General features: G+C 38.5%; 1 protein-coding gene across 1 annotated transcript in view; it reads right to left on the bottom strand.

Moving 5' to 3' along the window:
• Positions 1–1,719: 1,719 nt before the first annotated feature.
• The window catches only part of PPP2CB (protein phosphatase 2 catalytic subunit beta), a 39,540-nt gene continuing 16,550 nt past the window's right edge, over positions 1,720–24,709 (bottom strand). Inside the window, exons 2-7 of the mRNA XM_031943792.1 lie at positions 21,211–21,420; positions 8,511–8,684; positions 6,530–6,619; positions 4,997–5,158; positions 4,159–4,277; positions 1,720–2,415 (exon numbers count right to left, since the gene is read on the bottom strand). Coding sequence (XP_031799652.1) covers positions 2,343–2,415; positions 4,159–4,277; positions 4,997–5,158; positions 6,530–6,619; positions 8,511–8,684; positions 21,211–21,420 — 828 coding nt within the window. The 3' untranslated portion in view covers positions 1,720–2,342. The remainder of the gene's footprint in view (positions 2,416–4,158; positions 4,278–4,996; positions 5,159–6,529; positions 6,620–8,510; positions 8,685–21,210; positions 21,421–24,709) is intronic.

The following is a 24,709-nucleotide window of genomic DNA, read 5'->3' as shown; positions in this document are numbered from 1 at the left end:
TGGAGGTTATTAAATAGGGGGATGATTTGGTGGCTGACTGGAGGGGAGGGAGACTTGAGGAAGGCAGACTCTGGGTCTGACACCAAGGCACCATCTTGGATGTGAGGAACAGGGATGACTCCTAGAGTGGGAGCCCATGGCACTGAGGGTGGGGTTGCCCTCGACAATAATAGAGAAGGCAAGAGGAGGGGAAGGTTTAGGGAAAGATATTTTGGAGATTCCTTTTCACTTCCAGTGAACCTGGAAGCCTTATCCCCATTGAGGGAACGATGAACTCTGATCAACATGCTGATATCCTGAGGAGCACAATTGTTCCGGAACGACACACATTTCCAAATGAAAAGTAAAATATTGCAATATAATCTTGCACCATCCCACATCTCCTGAAACATTAAGATGTTGTTCCACAAGATAGGAGATAAATATGCTTTAATGCAAGACTTGCTATAATCAAGGACAAACTTGGAAAAATGGATTGATCATCAAAGGCACGCTTAACATCCAATAGAACATAGGGGTGGTCGCAATGGAGAGTTAAAAGGTTGGGTGTGAAAATCTTGGGATTTTAGTGGTAAGTCATGGAGGACAAGTTACTGCCACAAAGACTATTTTTAAAAGTGAAAAGCTGGAATCTTTATTAGGTAAGGCAATCATTTCTCACCTTATCTGCACCCCACTGTAGTATGGTGGGGGTGGAGGGAGCAGTCAATCAATAACGGTTTACTAAGCACCTACCATATGCCTGAGCTTGTGCTAAGGCCTGGGGATTCAGAGAAAGACAAAAGCTGCAGATGAATGAAAAAGAAGGAGAGAACAAAGTGAGGCAAATTACCCAAAGATGAGGTAAGAGAACACTGGAGGAGGGGCTGCCATAGAATGAAGCCTTGGAACAAGGAAGAAAAAGGCAAGAGGGGACTGGAGGAATAGGGAGAGACTGGAGACATGATGAAAGCAGGCCTGGATGGAGGAGAGGCCGCAGGAGTTGAAAGGATGAGAGATGAAACTCTGGCTTCAGGATCTCCAACAGGGAGCAACTGCTCCTGGAAGACGGCAGAAGAGTCAGGGGAAGCAGAAGCCTGAGCAAGTGAGGGTTTCAAGCTGACCTTGATTCCATTTTATGTAGGTAGCAGTTCAAACACATACTTATGGTTTATCTGCCACATTAATTCAACAGTGTTGTCTTTTCCATTCCAAATGTCTGAGTCACACTTCTATGAAGGAATTATTAGTTCAACATTCTCCCATGAATGCTATGTAATTATGGGACTAGAAAAATCAAATGAACCCAGTCTCTTTACTCAGACCTCTTTCTAAAGCTAAGATGGACATTACATATACCATTCCTGGATGTATTTAAAAAAAAAAAAAAAAAACAAAACTGTGTCTTCACTGCACATTATTGCAGTTCTTCAGAATTCATTTATTCACCCTCTATATTGGCTTACAACCTAACTTTTAAAAAACTGCACATTAAATGCAAGTATTCTGTATTATATTAATAACACAGATCACCTATGGAAATCAAAACCATAAATGGTTATATTCTTGCTGAATGTTAGCAAGTGCCTCTTCTTATATTTGCTACGTAACAGATCGAATAAAAGTCAACATTTTAAATGAGTTCATTTCCATCTTCAGTCTGGGAAAAATACTGACCCAACAGCAGGTATTCCCCACAAGAAATTTCCTACCCATGCACACCACGGTAATTCAGGACAGTCTGGTTTACAACTCAAAGTTTATTGTTCCAATACACCCAAGAAGATGCAAGTACTTCTGTGACAAATATACAGAAAAAAAGGGAGACCAACACAGAACAGTCATTTAGCTTAAATGAAGGGAAATCTCTCTAAATGTTATGACAACGTACTCCCAAGGGGAATCTTCGCCTTTCTCCAGTTAAGTTAATCATACATTTTAATAAAATAAAGGGTGATGACTTATGTTAAAGTTAGTTTGTGCATTTTCTTTAAAAATAAACTCCAAATTCTATAATCCATGCCAGTTAAACACTAAAACTAAAATTTACATATTAATAAGCGCAAAAGGAGATGGAGGTATTAGTTACCTTTTCTGTTTGAACAGTCCAGAAGAAAACAGGGACTCCAAATACAGCAGGCAGGCTGACTGACTGACCGACCTAAGACAGGGTTGGGGGGTGGGTTTCAGCCTCAGTGGGCTTGCTCAGTGCTGAGCGCACTACGGCACAGTTTGGTCCATGATGGGCACTGATGCAGATACAGATCCCAATTTGTTACATAAACATGTCTATTCTCATTGCTTTGTAAAAAAGATGCCAGGTATACTTCCAGGTATTTTTCATAGGTTTTCCCCAAAGCTGTTTATAGGAAGTAGTCTGGGGTGCGTCGTGTTACATGGGGCTCTCCACGACGGGGTGCAGGATCAAACTGCAGGCTATACAAAGAAAATTACAAAAAATAATTCAGGAGATGGTCCTTTTAGGCTTCTGTCAACCATCACTATTACTATAAGAAACGCAATCTAAAGAAAACAAAGGACTAATTGAGTCTCCTTGACCCCAGCTCCTTATAGACTGAGGGAGTGGACAAGATGACAAAGACATGGGGACAAGTCAGCAGCTACCAGTCAGGCCAATGAGTCTCTGAGCCTCAATGTCAAACAACAGGTCCCAAGGTCAGGTTGGGTACTTTCCTGGTTTCTTTGGGTACATTCTTGGGCTTTGATGGAGGTTTTCACAACTTTACAATCACTTGACTACAAAGGAGGCAAGAGTTAATTAAGGAGCACCACTAACTAATAGGACCTCTTCTTGCATGTTCTCATCTGGGCATGCTGGAAGTTTCCCTTTGGTCTGAACAGTACAGAGTGCGTGCACAACAATCTTTTCATCGATGGGCAATATTATTAGTCTACTTAGACATGTAACACGGGATTCTCTGGGCTTACTCTACCCTATAATGACTTATGAAGGAGAGTCTCAGGAACATCCCACAGCTACATTGTGCTTGATGCTTTTTACCATTTCTCCAAGATCCAGAAGGAACCTTGCATCATATTTTCAGCTATTTATTTTAACTAAATTGGACATCTCATAGTGAGGAAGTTTGCTTAAATTAGCTCCTCTGTAACCTTTCCCCATTGCCCCTCCTTCTATCCTCTGGAACTTCTTCCACATGATAGCCCACCAAATAAATGTAGACAATGAGCATCTCCCACCAACTTTTCTCTTTTGTACATCCCACAGAACTCATGAGCTTGAAGCCCTTCCTCATGCTGGTAACCCTGATCTGGTGGGTCTCTAAATTAACAATGTCCTTCCCAAAATGTGGATCTAGTAAGGGGGATAGAGACACAGGACTACACCTCTTTGTTCAAGAAAGCCTTTTCTTACTTAATAAAGCCTAGGACTATATTAGCATTGACTCATTGTAAGCTTTTCTAGGGCACTAAAACTAAAACATTTTTGCAAATGAAACAAAAGCATGATTTAGTAACCCCAGGTAACTTATAGCTGAAATCTTTCTATAGCACTTCCTTAAGTGAACAATCAGAGATTCCACTAATGACAGGTTAATCTCATATCCCCTAATCTGGATGAAATTAGACTAGCTCTTTGAAATCACAACTCCATTTGTTAGATAACAAAACATTTCTTTAAGGAGGGAATCTAGGATTTTCCAGGAAGCAAGTTAAGCTCATTGACCTGCAGTTTCTATTCTTTTTCCTCTTTTGAAAATCAAGATTAACACCTGGTTGGGGCAGCTAGGTGGCACAGTGGATAGAGCACTAGCCCTGAAGTCAGGAAGACTTGAGTTCAAATCCAGTCTCAGACACTTAACACTTCCTAGCTGTGTGATCGTGGGCAAGTCACTTAACCCCATTGCCTCAGCAAAAAGAAAGATTAACACCTACTCTCTTCTAGTCTGGTCACTTATTCTATTCTCTGGGATCTTACAAAGCAACTATATTGGTCAAAAATTATATTCAATTGCATCAATTCAATAAATGTTTATCATATCATATCACTAATTTTTTAAATAATTGCAATTTTCTTCCCCCTTTATTTTTAATTTTCCTTTCACATATGAAAAAATGTGAAAATGTTAATTTTTAATGTATGACTCGTAATTCTACTATTTCCACCTCTATTTTCTTTCTAAAACATGTGATACTTACAAAGAATATTTTAAAGTGTCATCTAGTTCCATAATAGCAGCCTGGTTCCCGCAACGATAGCAGTAATTGGGTGCACTGAAAATAGTAACCACGTTCCGATCATGACACCAATTGTATCCCTGAAACAATCAAAAAACAGCATATGAGTTATTGTTTTTTTAAAGGCTGAACATCACAAAGGAAAAATGAGATGGGGAGCAGAATCAGAATCTCGGTGCTAGGAGCCACTAATGACATCTACAAATACAACCCTCAGCAGGGAGCCTGAACGAGCTAGACCAAAGTCCACAATGAGTCAGTTGGGCTGATTTTTCACCTTCTTTTTCTTTCTTCTTTTTTTTTTTTCCTGAGTTTAAAAAATACTGTTTGTGGCATAAGATGGTTTCTGGGACGGTTACGGGGGAAAGACAGGATATTTAAAAAAAGAAAGACATCAATGACATTTCGCTTTTTAAAAAAAAGCAAAAAATAAATTACAAGGAGGTTCCAATAAAAGAGAGTGGTAGTTCTGCAAACTTCGACATATTTACCTCTCAGAACCAGCAGGTTTTTCCTTCACCCAAGGGAAAGCTGAATCAGATACATGGTTTTATAAACTGCTGTTTCTGTCTTACTTATTAGCAGATATAAAATCTTTTATTAATTCTATCCCTCATAAATATATTGGAATAAAACATTTTGAAGGAACACATCTTTCAATGTAATCCACCTTACCAAGGCATAATAGTAGCTCCCTAAAATGAGGAACAATAATTTTCCCCCTTCAGTTAACACAGAGGACCAGAATCTAATACCCACTGACAGTGGAAGAAAACGTCCTGCACACAAATAGGCCTACCTCCATCACAAGTTGGTGAGCACGGGAAACCAGTGTGAGGCCATTGGCATGGTTAAATGTTTCAGAAATGTCCTGTCCAAATGTGTAGCCAGCCCCTCGTGGAGAAATGCCCCATCCACCACGATCATCGGGATCGGACCATAACAGGTCACACATTGGGCCCTACCAAGAAAAACAACGATGTCAAAATGCGTGAGGGGATCAGACTACCATTGATGTAGCTGAAAGGGCAAGCCTTGCGTTACACAGTTATTAGCAAAGAGTGAAGAGTCTAGCACTGAAGGAAATTGTAGTACTAGAATTTCCCTCACCTGAAACATTTTTCCTCAGAACACCATTCAGCTCTTTCTACTGACGATATAGTAAATTAACAAATTACTATTACAAATTACTCTATTCAACTACCAGAAATACTCACTGAGTGTTCCAAGTTCTTCTGCAGTTATTCTTGAGGATTCCAGGAGTCTGGATGAGAGCTGATGGGGAGCACTCAGCCCTTTCCTTGGAGCTGCAGAGCTCTCCTATAATCCTTCTCTCCCAAGACAAAACTTTTATTCTATTACTAACCTGTTTAGTGTCAACTTTTCTGTTCCTTTTTTAAAAGTCTCTGTCACTTCCAAGGTTTTCCATCTCCCCCAAAGTGCCCCCCTTGTAACCAATCAGGGCAGCCAAAAGCAACTAAATCTGACCACTCCACCAATGGTTAATGATAGATGATGGTGGAAGTGACAGACAGAGGAAGGGGCCTCCTGAGACTGACTGTGGCCACCTGCCTTCCGGTCTTCACAATCCACGTTCTCTTCTTAGGGGTCTGTGAAATGGAGAGCCGTTACTAACCTCCCTTGGTGGTTTCTGTCAATGTGTGATTACTCTGAAAGTAACTGCAAGCTTTCTGACTTAATTTCACACTGTTCCTCTGGCCCACTCCCTCATGTACACGGAAAACAATTTAACAGGGTTTCTCTCCTAAATACACCTCCACAAAGACAATATCTTCCAGTCAGTCCTTGGCTCTTTTGTCATCAGCCTGCTAAGCTCAATCCCCTTTAGAGATTTTGTCTGGACTGAAGGCCAAGATAGAGGTAAAGGAGAAAGAGAACGAGCTTCAGTATTTTGAGGCTAACAAAGGACTTTATTCCTGATGACCTTGAAAAGTGGGGCCCAAGGAATTCCTATCTCATAGCAGAGCCTTCAGATAGCATAGGCCAGTTCTCTAGCAAACTGGGTTCTTGGGGTTAATGGCATACATAATGGTCTAGAACAGGGGTCCTCAAACTTTTTAAATAAGGGGCCAGTTCACTGTCCCTCAGACTGTTGGAGGGCCAGACTGCAGTAAAAACAAAAACTTTGTTTTGTGGGCCTTTAAATAAAGAAACTTCATAGCCCTGGGTGAGGGGGATAAACGACATCAGCTGCGGCATCTGGCCCACAGGCGTAGTTTGAGGACCCCTGGTCTAGAAAAAGAGAACTTACCTCTTTTTATGGCACAGTACATGGGTAGAATGCCACCCCCCAAAAACCTCTTAACTTTACCTCATGTGGAACTTCTTGCAGACGATCTAGGGCTCGGATATGATCCAGTGTATCGATGGATGGAGAAAGGCCACCATGGAGGCAAAATATCTTTAAAAAAAAGGGGGGGTGGGGAGCAGGCGCACAATTTTTTTTTTTAGCTCACTTCTTGCCAAAATCTCATGAAAAGTACCTAAATAATTTACATCATGCATATCTTATCATAATTTTTCACCTTTTAAATTTAAATCCAAAATTTTATGATTCCCAAAAATCTTACCTATAAGAAAATACATTTTCTAATAAGTACAATTAAATTACTTCATTCCAGGGATTATTTTTGTCCAAATATAATTTTCTTGTAGTTCTGTGGTAAACTTGTATCACTAACTTTTAAAATTCCCATTTTTTAATGGGACTAATAAACCTTCAATCACTATGCAGCCAGGTAGCAAAGTATATAGAATTAGTACTTGGGAATCAGGATGAATTGACTTCAAATCTTGCCTGAAACAGCCCCTAGCTGTGTGACTCTAGAATTCTCAATCTCTCTGTGTCTCCGTTACTTTATCTCAAAATGGAAATGAAGCACCTACCTCATGGGTTCTTGATCTATGTGAAGCACTCTACTATAGATATGCTGGCTATTATTTCTATTGCTTTATCAGACTACTTTTTTTCCCCTAACAAATGTATTTATTTTTAATACACATTACTTTATGAATCATGTTGGGAGAGAACATTCAAAGCAAAAGGGAAAAAACATGGGAGAAATAAAAAACTAGACTACTTTTTGTAAGACATCTAGAATGTGGGTTCTCCAGAGAATTGCTTCCAAAGAACACATCCATGGTGGTAAAGAATTAGCATGACTCTACCCATAATCCCAATAATTAAAAAATAGAGCAGGTCAGCACTGCCTTCAGGCTTCTCCCTCTGTTAATAATCCATGTCTACAGGAGGCAGGTAAGGAGTGAGAAAGTGACCCCTGGAGAGACATCCCACCTCTCCCCTCCAATATGACAATGCTTTTCTGCCAAATGATAAGCTCCTCCTTTAGCTTCTCCCTCCCCCAGCCATCTTGGGAGCTCAGGGCTCCCAGAGTAGTGAAGGACCTAGCAAAGGCAGATATGCACACATGAGGACAGCTGGGTGCTTCTCATCATTTGCCTTCCTCTTTCTGAAACCAAAGGACAGAAGATGCCTGAAGGCAGAGGCCAATTCTGCTCTGTCTTCTGGCACAGCATCGATCACAAAGTGCTGCTCACAAGCAAGTGCTTATGAAGTACATGTTCACAGCTACCGCAGTGTTGGTGCCTTAATCTTGTCTGACCCTTACTAGTTGTAAGACCCTGAGCAAATCAAATCATGAGCTTCAGTTTCCTAATCTCTGAAAGAGGGATGATGCTCCCTAACTTGCAGGACTATCTCAAGATGGTGGATGATACATGCAGAGTATCTTGCCATGCCCAGGAATTAAATATTAAATTAAAAAAAGGAGAGGGTGGCAAAGAGCAGCAGATAGAGAACTGACCTCAAGACTAGGAGAGATCAGGGTTCAAATCTTGCCAATGACCCTGAGCCAGTCACTTTTTCCTTACTCTTTCCCTTTAATTGCCAGTTACTATTATAAAAGTGAATAATTAAGTGCTTTTTAGTTCCTGAGGGCAGCTAGATGGTACAGTGAACTGAGTGCCTTGGAGTCAGGAGTTCAAATACAGTCTCAGACACTTCTTAGCTGAGTGACAAGTCACTGAACTCTGGGCCCAAGTTTCCTCTTCTGCAAAATAATAGGGATAATAACATCTGCCTCCCAGGGTTGTGGTGAACATCAAATGAGGTAATATTTGGAAAGCTATTAGTACAGTGCTAGGCACATAGTAAGTCCTATAGAAATGCTCAGTTTCTCCCTTATTGTTACAGGTACCAACTTTGCAGAATGATAGATCTGGCAGAACTCCATTAACACATAGATGCTACTTTAATTACAGTAAATACATACCTGTCCATCTACTAAAGCTGTGAGTGGGAGATAATCAAACAGATCAGTAAAGTATTTCCAAACATTGGCATTGCCATACTTCCTCAGGCATTCATCATAAAAGCCATACACTTGTGTAATTTGTCGGCTCTCATGGTTTCCCCTCAGTATTGTGATCCGCTCTGGATATCGCACCTAGAAAAGGGAAAGTGAATATAGCAGCCTGTTGAAGATTATCACACAGATTAACTTTTAGCCCAATTCTTTAATTAGTTTTTCTCTTCAGATGAAATGACAGCAAATTATTTTATAAGAATCAAGAAAACTTCTCATTTCCTATATACAACTTTTTTTCCTTTTTAAAATCCTGTCAATTCTAACTTCCAAATATCTCTTAGGTTTGGATTTTCTCTGCCCATAGCACTACTATAGCTTTGGCTCATAGTTCTATTCACCCCATTACTCAATGGCTACAAAAAGACCATTTCTAGATCTTGTCTCCAACCAATCTACTGTGCACAAGGCCATTAGTCTCCTCCATCTTTCTAACATCACTTCAGTCATTTTGCCCCCAAACCCAAAAGGATCAAGGTCCCAGTTTTTAATCTTCATATTCAAAATTTCACTTCATCTTGAATTCTCTTTATTGCTCCCCAACAAGATATGGGCAAGTAGTAAGCATTCAATAAATACTTGTTGAAGAGTTATAACCATCAAAACACCTTGACAAAGGACAGTGGATTGATCAGTGAAAAACCTAAATGGGTACTATCGTTTTTATGTTTCTTATGAGAAATACTCATAATTGGGAACCACTTTACCATTTAATGAATCTGAGATATAAAAACAGAAACACAAAGAAACAGAGCAAATCTATGGTTTGATTTAAAAACAAAAACAGGAGGCGGAACCAAGATGGCAGAGAACATTTAGATCAAATCTCTTCACAGATTTTGAAGCGAGATCACAAACATTCAGGTCGTAATAATTTTCCAGCTTAAGATATCTTGGAAGGAATTCAGAGAGATACATACAGAGTAAATAAAGGTAAAAGGTTGGGACAGAATCTACTATGCTTCAGCTGAAGTAAAAACGTAGGGATAGTAATCCTGATCTCTGACCAAGCAAAAGCAAAAACAGATCTAGTTAAAAGAGATAAGGAAGGAAACTACATCTTGTACCATAGATAACAAAGTAATAACAATACTAAATATATATATATATATATATATATGCATCAAGTAGTATAGCATCCAAATTCTTAGAGAAGTTGAGTTACAAGAAGAATTATAGAGCAAAACTATAATAGTTGGAGATCTCAACTTCCTTCTCTCAGAATTAGATATATCTAAGCACAAAATAAACAAGAAAGAAGTAGTTAAGGAGGTAAATAGAATTTTAGAAAAATTAGGTATGATAAAGAATTCTGAAGAAAACTGAATGGAGACAGAAAAAAATACACCTTTTTCTCAATGGTACATGGCACCTACACAAAAACTAACCATATATTAGGGCATAAAAACCTCATAATCAGATATAGAAAGGCAGAAATATTAAATGCATCTTTTTCAGATCATGATGCAATAAAAATTACACGTAATAAAGAGCCATGAATGAGAAATTAAAAATTAATTGGAAAGTAAATAATCTAATCCTAAATAACAACAAATGGGTCAAACAACAAATCACAGACACAATAATTTCATCCAAGAAAACAACAACAATGAGACAACATAGCAAAACTTCAGGCATGGAGCCAAGGCAGTTCTTAGGAGATATTTTATATCTCTAGATTCTTAAATGAATAAAATAGAGAAAGGGAAGATTAATGAATTGGGCATGCAACTAAAAAATTAGAAAAACAACAAATTAACCCCCCCAATTAAATACCAGATTAAAAATTCTGAAAATCAAAGGAGAGATTAATAAAATTGAAAATAAGTTTTCTAAGAACTGATGTTATGAAAAAACCAACAAAATAAATAATCCTTTGGTTAATTTGGCTAGAAAAAGCAAAAAAGAAAAGGTCTAGAATTTCAAGGGAAATAATGAAAAAAAAAAAAATGCAGAAGAAGATGGCCTAGCTGTACCACACCTAAAACTATTATAAAGCACTGGTCATCAAAACCATTTGGTATTGGCTAAGAGAGTAGTGGATCATTGCAATAGGTTAGGTTCATAGGTTCATAAGATACAATAGTCAATGACTGTAGTAACTTAGTGTCTGATAAGCCCAAAGACCCCAGCTCCTAGGATAAGAACTCACTGTTTGACAAAAATTACTGCGATAACTGGAAAATAATGTGGCAGAAACTAGGCATTGAACAATATCTAACATGCTATATACTAAGATATAGTCAAAATGGGTTCTTGATTTAGACATAAAGGGTGATAGTAAAAGCAAATTAGAAGAACAAATGTCAAATCTTTGGAGAAGGGAAGAATTTATGGCCAAAAAAGAACTTAAAACATTATGAAATGTAAAATGGATAATTTTTATTATATTAAATTAACAAGGTTTTGCACAAACAATACCAATACAGCCAAGATTAGAATGGAAGCAGAAAGCTAGAAAACAATTTTTATTGCTAGTACTTCCAATAAAGACCTCATTTCTAACATATATATAAAGAACTGTGTCAAACTTATAAGAATACAAGTCATTCTCCAACTGAGAAATGGTCAAAGGATATGAACTATTTTCTGATGAAGAAATTAAAACCATTCTTAGTCATATGAAAAAGTGCTTTAAATCATTACTGATTATCAGAGAAATGCAAATTAAGACAACTCTGAGGTACCATGACACACTTCTCAGATTGACTAAGATTTCAGAAAAAAAATGATGAATGTTGGAGGAGATGTGGGAAAATTGGGACACTAATACATTGTTGGTAGAGTTGTGAACTCATCCAACCATTCTGGAGAGCAATCTGGAATTATGCCCAAATAGCTATAAAACTATACATACCCTTTGGTCCAGCAGTGTCTTTACTGGGCCTGGATCCCAAAGAGATCATAAAAAAGGGAAAAGGACCTATGTGTGTAAAAATGTTTGTGGCAGCCCTTTTTGTAGTGGGAAGAAAATGGAAACTGAGTGGATACCCATCAGCTGAAGAATGCCTGAATAAGTTATGTTATATGAATGTTCTATTGTTCTATAAGAATGTTATTATTCTAAAAGTTTCAGCAGATTTTAGAGAGGTCTGGAGGGACTTATATGAACTGATGCTAAGTAAAGTGAGTAAAATCAGGAGCACTTTGTACACAGCAACAGTAAGATATGATGATCAATTCTGATGGATATGATGATCAGAGAGGATATCAGAGAGGACTGTGGGGACTGAGTGTGAATCACAACATAGCATTTTCACCTTTTTTTATTGTTGTTTGCTTGTATTTTGCTTTCTTTCTTATTTTTTTTCCTTTTTGATCTGATTTTTCTTATGCAGCACGGTAATTGTGGAAATATGTATACAAAAATTGAACATGCTTAACATATTGGATCAGTTATTGTCTAGGGGAGAAGATGGGGGGAAGGGAAGGAAAAATACTTTGGAACACAAAGTTTTGCAAAGGTGAATGTTGAAAATTATCTATGCATATGTTCTGAAAATAAAAAGCTTTAATCAAAACAATAACCACCACCACTGCGCATACTTTTTGATCCAGCAGCTATCACTACTGGGTCTATATTTCAAAGAGATCATAAAAGAGAGAAATGGATCCATATGTGCCACAATGTTTGTGGCAGCCCTTTTTGTAGTGGCAAGGAATTGAAAATTGAGTGGAGGCCCATCAATTGGAGAATGGCTAAATAAGTTACAGTATATGAATGCCATGGAATATTATTGTCCTATAAGAAATGATGAGCAGGCTGATTTCAGAAAAACCTGGACTTACATGAACTGATGCTGAGTGAAGTGAGCAGAACCAAGAGAACACTGTACACAGTAACAAAAGATTATGTGATGATCAACTGTGATAGACTTGGCTCTTCTCAATAATGCAACGATTCAAAACAATTCCAGTAGACTTGGGATGGAAAATGCCATCCCCATCCATTGAGAGAACTATAGAAACTGAATATGGATCAAAGCATAATATTTTCCCCCTTTTTTATTTGTTTTCTTTCTTGTGTTTTTTTTTTTTTTTCTTTTGGTCTGATTTTTCTTGTACAACATGACAAATATGGAAATATGTTTAAAAGGATTGCACATGTTTCGCCTAAAGAAACAAACAAACAAAAAAACAAACAAACACCAACACAAACAGCACCAATTGGCAAATGTGCATTTCTGTCCAATTCAACCCATATCTCTGAGATCTCATTATGTACTGGCAATTGGGATAAGCCATATGAGATAGGTAAGCACCCTGCTCTCTTTTGCTCAAGTTAATTACAAAGCTGAACTGACTGAAAGGACAACAATCTCATATTATGCCTTTATGACTACCAACCACCTTTTTAATCCTCACTTGTAGATTCCCTCCCATCCTCAGTAGCAGTTCTAAATTTCTTCTTTAAGCAAATTAAATTGACGCTTTACAAATTTCTGTACTTTTCCAATCATGTCCTCTCCACTCTAATAAATAAACAAGTCAAGAAAAAATGACAACCTGAGGGACACACTGATTGTCAGATTGATGGTACTACTTTTCTCCTGTCCATCATCCTTCTTCGATGACCTTATTTCCTACTTTGTTAACAGTGATACCAGCTAGCATAAATCTGGCTCTCACTCTTCTCTTCTCTTCTCTTCTCTTCTCTTCTCTTCTCTTCTCTTCTCGGGAATTCTTCACCCTCTGGATCCTGGCTCTCCTTCGTCTATTTGCTAATTTTCCTATTCCCATCAGTTTTCTGACACTAATGTTTTCCCCTCCATCTCTACTGACTCTTTTTTGCCCTTCAGCTTAAAAGTATGTTCAGTCACATCATTCTAAAAGAATACAACTTTGTTGCTGTTGTCCCCCTAGCCTGCATTGTCATTTTATTCTTGTGTCCCCCTCAACAGCCACATCTATAAAGTGTAGCCCCTCCTCATTTTCACTCTCGAATCCCAATCTTTTTTTGATCCTCACACTCTAATAAAACAGTTCTAGACTCTCAAGGTCCCCAAGGCTCCTTCTGGCTAACCCCAATATCTTGTTTCTTGGCCTCCTTCCCCCAGTCACACTGAGGAATCTGACTGGAGGGCTCTGTGTCGTTCTGGAAAGCCACATTTCCTTGGCTTCTGTGACAATTATGTCCTGGTTTTCTTTTGACTCACATGACTTCTCAGTGTCCTGTGCTGTTCCTCCAGCTTCCTCTACTTTCAGAAGAGCTTTCCTTGAGGGTCTGGCTAGCCTCAATATTCTCCTTTCTAGAGTTTGTTCATGGCCCTTTTCCCCATGCCTGAGTGAGAATGAGTTATTGGAGAGCAGTATTATATTGCATTTATTCTAGGCAGCTAAGAAATGTCCACTGAATTAGCCTAGACTTTGTATAATATTATATTACAACTGAGATAGTACCTAAAGCCAGTTAATGGCACAGAGAGAGATTCACTTCTGAATATGGACAGAATCAATTATGAAAAACTTCCCAAAGGATGTCCTTGAGCAGTTCTACAGAATGGCAGTTTCCAAGCACACCACATTTGGGAAGGGTGCAAGTCCAAAAGAGGCACTTTTTAAAATAAATACACATACAAAGGCTGCCCTCAATTGTTGCATATGTGTGCAGGCACAAAACAAGGGAGGAAAACTGCTTCTTCAAGGATTCACTTCTTCTGAATGTTGTCCGATACAACTGAGCAATTTATACAGCTCTTCCCCGACAAGGAGAATGAAAGTCATCCAGGGCAGGGACTGTGTGCAGTGATCTTTCTACCTCCAATGATCTCTATTCTTGGTGATGTTATAGGGTCCTGGAAGCATGTAAAATGCTGTGCCAGCAAGGGCCAGGCTCTGGCAAGCATTACTAAATAGCAACTTTTCCAGCTTTGAGATGGAAACCAGGAATCAGCCAAGCTCCAATTAGAATGCTAGGCAACAAGCAGAACAAGCAGGGTGAATGGAGATTTTGGACCTCAGTAGCTCTTAAATATTTCTTTCCAACTGTTTAAAAGGAGCTCTATCTGAGCCTACTGGGAAAGCCAAGGGGACAAATCTCTCAAGCCAAAATCACTCCTAAAAATCCCCAAAATGGCCCATAACATACAGTATCCTTTTCTCTATATTATAAGAGTTGGAAAGAGACCTAGATCACTTTAAAAGGAGGCAGCCCATGAGAAAAAAAGTAGACCTGAGATGATCTATAAAAACAATGTCAATCTTATTTTATCACAGAACACAAATAAACTATAAATCAGGAATGAAAAAGAAACCAGGACTTCCCAGGAAAAAAAAAAATTAAGAGGTAAAACTGACAGGAAATCTAAAGATGGGGTAAAGTAAGTAAAAAAGGAACTGACCCCCCAAAATGACTGTTTTATTAGAGGATGACTGTACTCCCATTCAAATGGAAGTTCCTGGAGATCAGCAACTGAGATTTACCTTCTTTTTCTTGTTTCTATCCCACATCCCTGGCCACAATAAGCATTTAATAAGTGTCTGCTGATCCTGACCCAACAAATTTCTCTGTTCTTTCAATCACTTTCAATCACGCCCAACTCTCTATGATCCCATTTGAAGTTTCCTTGGCAAAGATGATTTGGAGTGGTTTGTCATTTCCTTCTCTAGTTCATTGTAGAGATGAGGCAACTGAAGCAGGCAGAGGCTTAATGATTTGTACAGGGTCATACAAGTGGTAAATACCTAAGGCCAAATTTGAACTATTGAATCAGAGTCTTCCCAACTCCATGTCTAGAACTCTATCCACTACAAGGTCACCTAATTGTCTCCCTTTAGCCAATGCCAAATAAACAGACAGCCTAGGGGATGCTTTAGAAGTTTCTAGGCCCCAAAGCCTCCTTGGGGCAAAAAGAGTTAAGGTTTAGAGGGAAAGAGAAATGATTAGAGTTAGGGAATAATGACAATCAGGGCTATCTGTGGGTTTATCTGCAATTTTTCTATTGGATTTTTCCTTAATCAAGTCCCTCGGATTATTGCTTCTCACTGATGACCCTCTGTCCTGCTCCATTCTTATCCAGTTCTTTCTCCTCCCCCCTCACCAGAAACCTCCACTCTCAATAAGTTCTATTTATTAAATATTAAAAAACCAAAACTAAAAATTGTACTTTTGTCCTTTCTGTTAATGCAACATATTTCATCAATTTTTGTTTCAAGACTGACAATTGTGAGATAGAAGCTGCTTAAAAGTTAGAAGGGGAAACTTGACTTATCTCTCTCCCTTCAACTGTTTTATAAAATGATAAAAAATGTTTCTAGAAAGCACTGGTTAAAATATGGAGAGAAGTCCATTCTTTTTTTGTTTTGTTTTTTGGGGTTTTTTGCTGAGGCAACTCGGGTTGAGTGACTTGCCCAGGGTCACACAGCTAGGAAGTGTTAAGTATCTGAGACCATATTTGAACTCAGGTCCTCCTGACTTCAGGGCTAGTGCTCTATCCATTGCGCCACCTAGATTCCCCCAAAGTCTATTCTTGATGCCTGATTTAAATGAAGATGTTTGCTATGGTAGACAGATAACTAAGTGCTAGGGTGCCTACTCTCAAGGAAATTACACTCTAAGACAGATCAGGAAAACCAAAAAAGAAAAAGCTATTAGATGTCTCCACGATTCTTCATGAGCCCCTGATAATAATCAGTTAGTCAGTCATTTATCACGGGCTTGTACCAAGGACACAAAGAAAAATCAAAAAATCACTGGTGCCCTCAGAAGCTACATTTGGGGGAGAAAAGGGGAAATATGACTATAAGTAGAAACATATAAATCCATACAGACAGTAAAACTGGAAATTCATTTTATGGGAGGTATTGCTGATTATAGAGATCATCCAAAGGGAAGAAATCTTTGGAAATCTCTAGAGAGGGTTGGCTGTTGGGGCTCCATCTAAATGACCACATAAAAGTAGGTCTGTCAGACAGAGTGAGGGGGTTCTTCTTGTGCAGGTATGGATATGTGTGAACTTGCCTGGATTCATCCATGTGTGGAACACTGAAACCTCCAAGGGTTTGAGTTCTATGGGTGCCAAGCCACCATAATAAATAAATTTTCTCAGACTTTTTTAAAAGTCAATTTAGTCTAGGACTAAGTTACTTTCAGCTGCCTCAGGCTGTCCATGAACCCTCTGGAGAGATGACCCAATAATGGAATTTAAAAACTTTGCATGTGTCCATGCTACTGGGTGCCGATCGGGCCTGGGACTAGTGGTCCCAAACAGTAACAAATAGTTCTTCAAAAGAATTCCATGGGTCATGTGGTCTCTATCCAGGGCTCTTCAGTAACAAACCTGATATTCTCCATCACCCACACTGTTGCTGGTGGTTTGTTACTGTATATGAACTTGTTCTATGTTCAAGTACAATTAGTCCTAGAGAGGACTGACGCCGCGGGAGGTCCATGTTTCATTTTGTCTTTTATGAAGACATGGCTCTTCTTGCCAAGGCCAATCCCTCTACAAGTACAGGTGAGCCTGGTCTGTTCAGTAGTCTCCCCCAACACATCATCCCATCTGTCATCTCTATCCCTCCCTTATTTTCAATCTCTCCCTGTCTACTGCTCCTTCCCTAATCCCTATAAACATGCCCTCATTTCTCTTAACCTAAAACACCTTCAGTTGATCCTTCCATCTCCACTACCATCTATCTCTTCTGCTCTTTGTCACTAAATTCCTCAAAAAGGCCTTCTATGATTGGTGTTTCCACTCTCTTCTCCCATTCTCTTCTTAATCCCTGATAATCTGGCTTCTAACCTTATCACTCCACTGAATCCACTCTCTTCAAATTTGCCAATGATCTTTTGGTTACTAAATCCAGTGACTTTTTCTCACTTTTTATTCTGTTTGACCTCTCTGCAGCCATCAATATTTTTAATCACTCCTCTTAGATATTCCCTTCTCTCTGCGGGTCTCCTTTTACCTATCAAACAGTTCCTTCTTTATCTCTTTTGTTGGATCCTCCTTCCGATCATTTCCTCTCATCACAGATATCCTATACATAACCTATGTGTACATATTTGTTTGCCTGCTGAATATAAACTCACAGAGAGCAAGGATTATCTTTTGCCAATTTTTGTACCTTCTTCACTTAACACAGTGTCTGGCAGACATAGTAGATACTTAATAAATGTTTGTAAATTAAGTGAATAAAAAATCAAAAGTACTACAGCATAAGAAAAAAATCTAACTGTAGGAGAGGCAACATGACACAACAGCTCTGATGTCAGAAAATGTGAGTTCAAATCCTAGCTCTTAGGTTTACCATCTGTGTGATCTTGAGATAATCCCTTGCCACTGGCTGAACCTCCTTTTCACCTCTGAATTCTGGCTAGAATCTAAAGTCCATTCTGAGTCCTGACTAGGATTCTGTGATCCCATTAGTGGTTCTTCCCTCTAGGAGAAGAAATCTTTGCTCTCAAGCTGGAGCTTTCTCTGTTACAAAGGACAGAGTTACTATAGGTGGTCTGGTTCTGGCTATGTGGAGGTGCCAACACATTGGCTTGGGTATTCTTTCTTTTTGATCTCTTTTGTGCTAATCTATTTCTGTGGTATTAGATTTGTTCAGTGAGAAGGGAAGAATAGCCCCTGACAAGATTATGAGAAGTTTATAAAGAAGCAGGGTTTTGTTTTGTTTGTTTCAATAAAGTAACTTCCCCAAATTACCTTCTGGAAGCTGACCTGCAGCTGAAATTTTTTCTTTGTTGCTTCCCCCATTAGAAAGTGAGTCCCTGAATATGTTTTACATGACTGTATTTATATACCCTATTTAAAATTCTTACCATTTTGGAGAGGGAGGGAGGGAGGGAAAAAATTTGGAACTCAAAAAGTTTTTTTAAATGAATGCTAAAAATTATCTTTACAAGTAATTGGAAAAAATAAATTAAAAACTGAAAGAAAGCAAACTACTGGAGAGAGGAAGATACTGACTTTTCTACCAAAACACCAGGCTCATCCAGATTTTTGTATTTAAAGACACTTCATAAATTCTTTCCTCCCCTTCCATTTCTCCCCACCCCCTTTTCCTTTCTGTCATGTCACCCAGGTGGCAAAAAGAACAACAGAGCTAATTCAGCCATTTTGGAGAACAATTTGAAATTATGTCCAAAGGATTATCAAACTGTGTGTACCCTTTGATCCACCAGTCTGTATTCCAAAGAGATCATAAAAGAGGGAAGAGGACCCATATGTGCAAAAATGTTAGTAGCAACTTTTTGTGGTAGCAAAGAATTGGAAATTAAGTGGATGCGCACCAATTAGAAAATGGCTAATAAGTTGTGGTATTTGAATATAATGGAGTACTATTGTTCTTATAAGAAATGATACAAGTAGGGCTGTTTGAGAAAATTCTGGAAAGACATGAACCAATGCTGACTGAAGTAAGCAGAACCAGGAGAACATTGTACACAGTAACAGCAAGATGGTGTGATGATCAACAATGACAGATTTAGCTCTTCTTAGCAATGTGATAATCCAAAACAATGTCTAATAGACAACCCCATCCAAAGTAAGAACTATGGAATCTGAATGCAGATTCTTTATCATGCTTTTTCCTTTTTGTTTTTTCTTTCACAACATGGCTAATATGGAAATATGTTTTAAATGATTGTGTATGTATAACTATATCAGATTGCTTGCTGTCTTGGGGAGGGGGGAGGTAAAAAAAAAATTTTGGAACTCAAAATCTTACAAGAGTAAATGCTGAAAACTATATTTACATGAAAATTGGAAAAATGTAAAACAACAACAAAAAGACAAAAGCCTTTCTCAAAACAAACAAAAAACCACTACCACCAGCAACAATTTACTTGGTAATAGGAGCACCATTAAGCCTGGACTTTCATGATCCAGTTTCTCTGGATATATATCACTATAGGTTGTTAAAATGATAAGGAACTTAATCCTTCCCAACTAGTCTTCTTCCCTCTCCTCCTCAATCCCTGGATTGAAGATGGGGCAGGGGGCTGCAGGAATTCCTTCAAATTCTATTGGCTGCTATGTGATGGGAACTCATTCACATATGTGTGTCTTCAGTGGGTCTTCCTCTTCTGTGGACTCAGCCCAAGAACAAAGTTATTATTTTATTGCCTTGTCTTATCTGTATTGCAAAACTAAGTTTAGAGCATGAATTCTCATTGGAAGATGTTAGAATTATCAGTTCATTCCAATCCACCAGCTAACAAAGCTGGTCTTCACTCAGAGTTTTCAAAGTTGTTTGGCTGCTGCTTAGAAGAGATAAAGTTTGGAAACTAGAGCAGCTTCTAAGAACAGAGAGGTTAAGGGCACCTGTCCAGTTCACCTTTTTTATCCTCTTTAACTCTTTGTTGTTTCCCCAATTTAACTCTGGAAAACTAAGGAAATGTCTTAATAATAGACATTTTCTTGAGAAAGGATCATGGGGAAAAGGCAATAAATAGTTCTTTTTTGGGGGGAGGTGGAGGTGATTTTGTTTGTCCACAAGATTCAGTATGAATCATGGCACTGAATTTATATATTTAACAAACTGCCAGAGTACGGTTAGTTCCAGCTGTCATATCTGAACATCTAAAAGAAAGGAAGATGAGAAGGCCCTGGGAAATCACAGGTTCTTGAGCAAGAAATCAAATTGGGACAATGACTTATGTGGCAAAAAGGGAGGCTGTGCCTGGAAATTAAGACAGTGTCACCTCTGCTGACTCTGTAGCAAAGCAAAGCAATGAAGCAGAGACATTGGTATTCAACACTAGCCATGTGGGATCTTGCAAGGAAGCAACCATATTTGGGACCCATGGGCTATATATATAGATATGACATGCCATCAGTTGAATGAACAAAAAACAGTATGAATGAGCAAGAAATACAGAGTATGGGGGAAAAGGAGAGCCCAAAACTAACTGCCTACTTGAGCCACAGGCAGTATGATGAGAACAGAGAAATACAGTAATGTTACTGTACCCTGAAGAGGGTGACATGATGAGCAAATTTAGAAAGAAAACTGGTTGAACAGCCTCACTGCAAAGATGCAAGCTCCAGAAACCAAAGGGGATGAGAAGCAATGCAGGTCCTTTGGGAAAGGAGCACACCAAGCAGCCAGCATTGTCAGTCAACAGGCCAATATCATAGCTAGTTTTATTTTGTCATTTTTCAGTAATTTGTTCCAAGGGAACATGATAAAATTTGTTGAGCTGGATAAAGAATAGGAAGTGCTCTCTTTGGCTATAATTATTTCAGGCCAAAGGCAGAGCTTTCTTGAAACCCTCAATACAAAATGTACAATGTCATTTTAGAATCTCTACGGAAAGAAGGGATCATGGGAGATCCCATGATGAACCATGGGAACTGTGGGAAAGAAGGGAGGTAACTGACAGGAAAGGAAATTCACTAAGGAGCCAGAGAAGTAATTAAGGGGCTGTCAGGAGGACCTGGGCTCTAAGACATTTCAAAAAAAGCAGAGAAGAATTTGGTGAAAGCAGGGTTATAAATAAAAGGGACAAGTCAAAATAACACCAAGAATTCAGGTTTGCCTAAGAGGACCATAAAATATAACATCATCCTGAACTTAACAATGAACTCTCAACATTTTCCTTGATTTAACAATTAAAATGCAATGCCTTTTCATTAGAGTAAAAAAAAAAAAACTATACCTTTAATGATACAAGAAGAGTCACAGTCTCCACTGAGTAATAGCCTCTGTCCACATAATCACCCATAAAAAGATAGTTTGTGTCCGGCGATTTTCCTCCAATTCGAAAGAGTTCCATCAGATCATGAAATTGGCCATGGACATCACCGCAGACAGTGACAGGACAACGAACCTCTTGAACGTTGGATTCTTTTGTGAGTATTTCCTTAGCCTGTTAGAAAAATGCAAAGCATCATCCAAGAGAAAATCCTTCAGAGCAAGAAGTGGTAAGCTCATTTAAAGAGCAGGGACCTGCTCCCACCAAAATGCAATTTGGGGATTCTCTAAATACTGTATAGTATAGAGAAGGGAGGGAAGAAGGGCAGTGGGAAAAGAGTATACTAAAAACACAGCAAAACTGGGCAGAAAAGAGGTTGCTTTTCTTTGCAACCCAGGTACTCAGTATAGTACAAGGCATTGAGTAAACACTTAAATGCTTGCTAATCCCAGCTTTGTCACTTTCCCACATATACACATTTGCAAATTTCTTCAAAGAAGCCATCTTGCACTCCTCACCCCCCACCTCGCCCCATCTCCCCACCCCTCCACCCCCGCCCCATTCCAGTTACCATTTTATTTCCTGAGTCTTAACTTGGCTTTCATTTTTGACTCAAAGAATTTTTGTAACTGTTTCACAAATTCAAAGTCTGGTCTAATTAGTTCACACATCCCTAAGTGAAATATTTCAGCCCCCCAGGCCAACAAAAGCCAAAGCCATAACCTAGAACTCCATGGGTCTACTTTTATGCAGAAGGTCACAAGAATTTAGCAGGTTTCAATAACAAAAGACCAAGACCAAAAACTGGAAAAAATAAAGTGAGATAAGCAGCTGGCAGCCCTAGTAGGGGGAGGACAAAAGAACAGTCAGTTACAACATAGAATCTGATAGAGGAGGTAACTTATCCAACTCCTACATTTTAAAAATGAAGGAACTGAGGCCAGTTCCTTGGGAACTCAAGTTCCCAAATCTGAAGTCTGGTATTCCTTCTACCCTCACAATCTAACTTGAAAAAATTGCTGAAAGAAACATCACGTAAGGAAACCCCAACTCAAAAAGTCAGATAATACAATAGAATTCGTCCTCTTTCCTCCCTATGTTCCCTTGCCTCCCCACTGAAAAAAAACAACAGAAATAGTCAAGCAAAAAATGATCATGTTGGTCAAATCCAAAATTTTATGTCTCATTCTGCATCTTCTGTCATCTTTCAACTATTAATGTTCATGACAATGACCCTGAGTTAATTAAAAAAAATACTATTTAATAAGGTCTTTTTATTAAAGATATACATGTGATAGTTGTTTACTTTAAAGTTTTATTTAATTAACACTTATTTATATAAGGAGTAGCCAAGTGGCACAGCCAAATATAATGCCCTTCCTGAAGTCAAGAAGAGTCATCTTTTTGAGTAATATCTGGCCTCAGGCACTTGATAGTTGTGTGGCCCTGGACAAGTCTTTAACCCTATTGGCCTCAGTTTCCTCATCTGCAAAATGAACCAGAGAAGAAAATAACAAACCACTCCAGCATCTTTGACAAGAAAATCCCAAATGGGGTCACAAAAGGTCAGATACAACTGAAACAACTGAACACACACACAAACACACAATTAATGTAACAATTTTGAAGATTTCTATCAAAAACTCATCGAATAAATTTTCTATGTAAAAGCTTAATTTGCCCTGAATTATCCAGAAAAACTAATTCCCTGTTTTGAGTAATGAAAAGTTCATGAACTGTATTTGGAATGAGAACCTGAGATTTAATTCTAGCTCTATCACTTGCTACCGAGAAAAGTCAATGAATAGAGGTGCCTCATTGCCCTATTTAAAAATTGAGGGGCTTGGATTAGATCAGGGGTTTTTAACCAATTTCTGTGTCATGGAGTCCTGGAAATGTTATGAAGCCTATGAACCTCTTCTCAGAATATCTACAAGCAGAAAAATGAAATACAAAGGATTACAAAGGAAACTAAAATTCAGTTTTCAATTTTTTAAAGTAACTTATTTTCAAAATATATACAACATTCACCCTTTCAAACCTTGTGTTCCAAATTTTTCTCCCTTCCTTCCCCCCACTCTCTCCATTAGACAGCAAGTAATGCAATATATGCTAAATGTATCAAAATCTTTAAAAAAAAAGTTTTTAGGTCTTCCAGGTTAAGAACCTTCAGGACTAGTTGACCTCAAAAGTTCAATGTATCTAAGGTTTTTGTTTATAAAACTCAGACAAGTTCATTAAAAAAATACTTTTCTACAACTTATTTTTATTCATTTTAAGATCTAGTTTCTAACACACAAAATTGACAAATAAGCAATTCTATACATTTGCATTTCTATTTCAAACTAAGTCAACCCACATCACTTACAAACCAAAAATAAAACAATATGCCTGGAGAAATTAAAATGTATTTCTCTTATTTCCTGAACTCAGGAAATCTGCCAATGTAACTATCACATGATCTCGATAACATTCAGGAAAGCTACACAGAATGTTGCCAGGGAAGCTTTTTTTTTTCCCCCTTATTTTTCTTTTAAAAAGTAATCTCAGAATGCAGAAGGAAGCTTACCAAAAGAACAAGATGCATCGATGTAAACACAACTATCTTAAGAAACATCAGGATTCAGATTTAACATAAGACCCAATCTAGGCTCCTCTAAGCACAGGGTCTTTCCTGGTTGTCCTGATTATCCATGTTCCTACTCAGAAATGATTTTATACTTACATTGTATCTATTTTCTATGTAGGGTTTTTGTGTGTTTGTTTAACCTTCTTCTCCTGAAAGAAAGTAAACTTCCTGAGGACAAAGGATTTGTTTCCACTACCACTCCTCTCCCCTTTAGCCCCAGTATCTTTCTCCCAGCAGGCACTTCATAAAGTGCAGGAGCGAGAAAAATGCTCCTGTCTTGGTAGACAGGTAGGTGGTAAGCATCAGGTACAGAAGGTTGCAGATACTGGCAATTCCTTTTGGTTCATTTAATTGATTTTCTTGTCACAAGAAAGGGCTCTATTGAGGAGGGGAGGACACAGCAATAGCAAAAACAAACAGCATCAAAAACACTTTTTCCATGGAGTGTCAGCCAGTTTCTCCAGATAATCCCTAAATTAGCTCAGCAGCAAACAGGCTTTCCACCCACCTGTCTCATGTCTGTACCATGTAGTTAACAACTCCAATACCACTGATTTTATACAATGGTTGTTTCTGAGGAACAAATGAAATAATGTCTTAATAAGCGTTCTGCAAACTCGAACATTTAGGCAGAGTGGCCTGATGAAGAGCAAGCTGAGCCTAGAACCCAGAAAACCTGGGTTTAGGTCTTACCACATACTGGCTTTGTAACCTTAGAATGGACTCAAGGCCAATGTCAGCTGGTCAAGAAGCCACCAGTGGAGGGTCCCAGAGACCTGCTCTTGGACTGTCCCATGTACCATTCAACAATGGCTATGGGAACCAAGGAATAGG

The sequence above is a fragment of the Sarcophilus harrisii genome, chromosome 6 (assembly GCF_902635505.1).
Source record: "Sarcophilus harrisii chromosome 6, mSarHar1.11, whole genome shotgun sequence".
In the NCBI taxonomy this organism is placed as follows: domain Eukaryota; kingdom Metazoa; phylum Chordata; class Mammalia; order Dasyuromorphia; family Dasyuridae; genus Sarcophilus; species Sarcophilus harrisii.
The sequence above is the reverse complement of the archived record's forward strand: the minus strand, read 5'-3'. Positions and strand labels throughout refer to the sequence as shown.